Below are 4,880 nucleotides of genomic sequence, written 5' to 3'. Positions count from 1 at the left end.
TGTGTGGGTCGGTGTGGGCAGCGCTGGCCGGTGCTGCCTGTCCTGGAGGGGAGGGTGCTGGCTGCACGGGAACGCTACAGTAGAAATGGTAGAACGTGGATTGTAAGACCTGCTCTGTTCTAGCTCCCCACGTTCATGCAGGGATACAGAAAATTGACATCAAGCCTTTTCCTCCACAAAGAAAACGCAGTTCTCAATGGTATACTTTTTTTTTCTTTTTCCTCAGAGTATGTGGTGCAGTTAATCCCCAGAAACTTCTCAAGGGCAATTAAAGTGAGTCAGACTGTGGGAGAATTTGTTGTGCTGAACCTTATATTTCTCTTTCTACCCAGCTGAGTCAGAAAACTGCTTAATGAAGAATCTGAAGAGGTTTCGGAAGCAGTTAGAAAGAGAGGCAGGGATGCTTGAAGCGACAAAACGTGCCTTTATTCCAAAGACCGTCAAAATGCCTTCTGAGTACCATTTGTTTGTGGAAGAATTTTGTAAGAATCCTGGCATCGATTGGATTATGAAACCGGTGAGTATGTGTTCTCCCAAGGAAAATGAGACAGAGATGAATGTATGTGGAGGGAGAGGAAAATATGCAGGAAATCCGCAGGAAGAGGTGGGCAGAGCAAGGTGGCTAGGAGCAGCAGTGCTCCTGGCCAGTTTCCTCATCAACATGTACTACCAAAACACTGCTTCTTCTGTAACAATTCCTTTCAGCGGTGAAAAGACAGCTCAGTTTATTTGTAGAGCTAAAGTTAACTCAGTGGTGAAGGTATAAAGTGCAGAGTTCTTGTGTGGAGGAACAGATTGTTCTCCCAGGGGTTCTTGCTGTGGGGTTATGGGCCAAGTTCATGCTCTGAAATCTTTCAGTTTGGCTGCAGGTGTGCAAGAAGGTGGATGTGTGTGCAGGGCAGCTGTCTAATTGGGCTTCTGGCTAAGCAGCTTTCTAGGGCAGCTCCTAAAGATGGAGCTATGAAAATACCTGTTTGGTTTTAGGGAAATCCCACTACACTAGATGTCAGCAGGTGTAAGTCCAGTCAACTTATTGAGTGGACTTCCATCCTGAGAATGTGAAGAGATGATGGGAGACTCCATGAGCAGCCTGCAGTGCAAGTTGGGATGGATTTGGTTGGCATTAGCTTCTCTCTGCTCTGCAGTTAGGGACCTGAAGAGTAGCCTCATGCTCTGAATCACATTTGTCCCCCCAAACCTATAGGTACCTGGAGCTGTGCTGAACACAGCAGCTTCCCCTTCAGCCTGTGTCCTGGGGACCAAGGAAAAATTGTGTTTTCTTTTGATATTACGACAATACACCGTGACACTGAGAAATGCCTTGCTTCTACCAGATGATTTGAGCCATTTAATATCATGAGTATCGTGCTGTGGTGAATAATTAAAAATACCCCCATCTGTGAGACCTGCGAGCGAGCAGTCGCTTTGCTTTGTGCAGTAGGTCTGGCGAGCAGGCTGGGACGGGAGGGTTCGCCTTACCCTGCGAGTCGGGCCCCTCTGTAAGGGCACACTTGTGAGAAGTGAATGGGAGGTAATTATGCAAACTAACATGTGAGTTACAGCCAGGAGGATAGCAGCTAGTGATTATCTAACTCTACAAATGGAAATGTGTTAATTGGCAACAAACCCCCTTATATTAAGCTGATTTTATGCCCACAACCTCAATTAACATGGTAAATAACCAGAAGACAGTAAACAAGGATGTATGAAAAGCCTGTGATTACTGAAATTATACCAACAGCTTAAATGAAATAGTTTGTGGCTGACCTCAAAACTCGCAGACAAGTAAAAATAAACTCCATGTTACTCCTTGTGTCGGTCGGTGCTCTTGAGCAGCCCCGTGTTGTGACAACTCAGGTTGCCTCCTCCCACACTCAGATGCAGTAGTAGGTCAGGACGTGCACATGCCTGGGGCTGCAGGAGCCTGGACCTCCTTCGGAAGGTGCCCTGAGGAGCCTTGCTTCTTGGGTGGCTTATCTGGGTCAGTCATCACCCACTTTTAGTACATCGTGCAGTCTAGGCTGTCTTCAGGATTGTTCTGCTCTTTCTTGCCATAGTTCTCTGACATCTTTCATGACTTCCCTGTTTAATTAAGTCCTTCTAGAATGTACACAAATTTAAAAAGTGACTTAACAAAATTCCCAACAACATATGTTGTGTTACTTATATTTCTGCAAGCATGTGACAGAGTTTGTTTATCCGGCATGGTGGAACTTCCCCATAGGCTGGCTGCCTGCTCTGCCCTTTCCTCCAGGAATCCTCCTAACACTTACAAACCTGAGCTTTTTGCACTAGAGGGCTGTTGCTGGATCCCACTGCCCCCGTAACCTTAAATAAATGTGCTTGCATACAAACAGATGGTGAATCAGGTTATGCAGGGCTTCTATACTGAAAATCTGGGCAAGAGCAGGAAATGCTAAGGTTAAAGCCAGTAACTCTGCTCCTCCATCTGTACGTTTGCAGGTCACGAGGTGAAGGAATTTTCCTGTTCTGAAAACTGAAGGATGTTATTGATTGATGAAGGTGAGAGTGACTCTGTCTTCTCCTTGGGGAATACCCAACAGGCACTTTGGTATTTTGCTCTTATTTCATTCTCCCCTTTGCTGGTGAGTTGTTCTGTTCTCCTGTGCCTGTCTCGTGTAATACTCCTGCACCATTCCACAGGGCAACAGCAAAGTTTCTTACCGGGGCTTTTCCCAAATGGTCAGATACTTTATCTGGGATCTAACTTCTGACACTTTGTGTGCGTGTTTATATATAAACTTCTGCTATTAGGTAGGTCTAATGCTAGGCAGCAATATCAGCAACTGAGTTATATTATACATTTCTCTGCACTTCATAGGTTGAAAGTTTGATTTGAGAGTTTGTGTTCCACTGACATCTGTAAGTGCAAACCACCACTATTATGCCAGAAATGGATTTCCTTGCCTTAATGCCCAGTCGCTCCTTTCCTCTTCTCCCAATTCATCCCGCTGAAGACCTGGTTATACTGAGGTGGATTTGCTTGTGTTTCTAATACATGATTTACTCTGAATAGCAGAGGTGGTCACTGTATCCTACCTGTCTGTGTGTGCCATAAAGAAGGGTAAGAAAAAGAATGTACAATTGTACTGCTTGGTATTAGATGCGTCAGATGAACCTTGTCACTTCTGACTCCTGCAAACACCTATAGGATTCATCTGTCCTGCCGCTGCCACCCAGTCTCTCTCCTGTCTTTTTTCACTGGAAAACTGGTGTCACCAGATCACTGGAAATGTCAGTTTGACAAATCAGCTACGACCGAAGCTGAAATGTCAGTCCTGGTTTTATTCTTAGTTGTTGAATATTGGCAGCCTTTCTTCTTCCTCGGCTTCACAGAACATAAGAACAGGGTGATTCATGGGAGAGAACTATTTGATTTTTTACGTGTCACACTTGCTACTCTATTAAATTTGATAGCTTTCATGTGATTAACACATCTTCCCAAAAGGTATCCCACCTCAGTTTGATGGCTTAGGAGGCAGGAAAATCCATCGCTTCTCTCTGTGAAAGTTCAGCAGAGCTCATGCTTGCTCTGAATGATCAAAAGCCTTTCCAGAGTTGGGGCACAGCAAGCTGCCTTGGGTGAAGGTGCGCTGAGGTTTGTAGACGTGGTGACATGAAGAGCTTTGTGCCAGCCATGACGTACAGTACTACCTCAGGCCAGTCACACTTTCATTTTCTAGACACACCTCTTGATAACTTCTGTTTTTTGGTTGTTGGGTTTTTTTCTGCAATTTTTAGTAAGATATCATCATGCAGGGTTGGATTTAAGCTCAGGTGGCTGAAGCCTGTGATTACAGACAGGGAAGATAATTAAGTGGCACTGGGGCAGAAGAGGACTGTTTAGAGTGAGAATTCCGTATTTGCTTGTTCAGTGTCTGTTTGTCTTGGATCCTTATCTCTACTTCATTCCCGAGCTTCATCTCACAAAGGTGGCAGTGCAAAAGACTGCACCTGATTATGATCCCAGGAAGGTGAGGGATATGCTCTGCCTGCAGATACTCTCCGGCTGCCTGCTGTTGGGGCGGTTCTGGCAGAGACAAGCAAGCTGACCTCATCCTGCCAGCTGCCATGCCATGGACGTGTGCTGCAGCCACTTAACCGTGCTGCCTTGTCTCCTGATACCCATAAACGTGATTTCATTGAGAGCAGCTTTAGGAGAGAGGCTGGGTGAGCGTTCTGCTTGAACCGTTGCTTTGCAGCTGGCTGCGCATCTATACGGCTGATCTTTTTGACTTTAAACCTAATAACTTTGATTAGTGCTGTTCTGAGATGTAGATATCTTATAGCTTAGCCCTTTGCTTCTAAGACCTCAGCGGTACAACGAGGTTGACGTTGCTGGACACGACTGTCACTATTAAGCTTCTTGTCTCAAGAGGTGGCAGCTGAGAGAAAGAGAGGGAGAGGGGAAAAAAGATCTGAAACGGGATGTCAGATTCCTTGTGGATGCGAGATGAGGGTCAAATGTTTGAGAGTAATAGAGGATGGTGTTGAACTTCCCGATTTATAGGCTGCTCCCTTCTATAAATCTCTCCTGACTGTATGGAAAGGAGAATCTTTGCAATACCCTGATAGAAGAGATGTTGACTGCTGTTCAGGGGAGCTCCTGATGGGGACCTGGGGACCTTTTCTCCCTATAGCTGTACGGTTGTCATGCTTGAATTGTTTAACTGCGTTGTGGGTCCGGTGGCCTCTACCTCCTGGTCTCTGGGTTTTTACTAAGAATCTTTGCTGGGCTGTGGAGATTACAGGGTGAGGATTGAAAAAAATCATGTGGACTAATTGCATGGTCATCTTTTGGGACTGGCTTCATATAATTGTGTTTGGGTGTCTCGGGGCTGCAAGTGGGTGGTTCAGCA

At 45.6% G+C, this 4,880-nt stretch overlaps 1 protein-coding gene across 1 annotated transcript in view; it reads left to right on the top strand.

Moving 5' to 3' along the window:
• Nucleotides 1-332: 332 nt before the first annotated feature.
• LOC104626750 (probable tubulin polyglutamylase TTLL9) overlaps nt 333-4,880 on the top strand; it is a gene marked incomplete at its 5' end in the record, with an annotated part of 7,766 nt that continues 3,218 nt past the window's right edge. The window contains 2 exon segments of the mRNA XM_010294768.1: nt 333-525; nt 2,464-2,516. Coding sequence (XP_010293070.1) covers nt 333-525; nt 2,464-2,516 — 246 coding nt within the window.

This window comes from Phaethon lepturus, unplaced genomic scaffold (genome assembly GCF_000687285.1).
Source record: "Phaethon lepturus isolate BGI_N335 unplaced genomic scaffold, ASM68728v1 scaffold50050, whole genome shotgun sequence".
Lineage (NCBI taxonomy): Eukaryota > Metazoa > Chordata > Aves > Phaethontiformes > Phaethontidae > Phaethon > Phaethon lepturus.
This window is presented reverse-complemented; position numbering and strand designations above follow the sequence as displayed.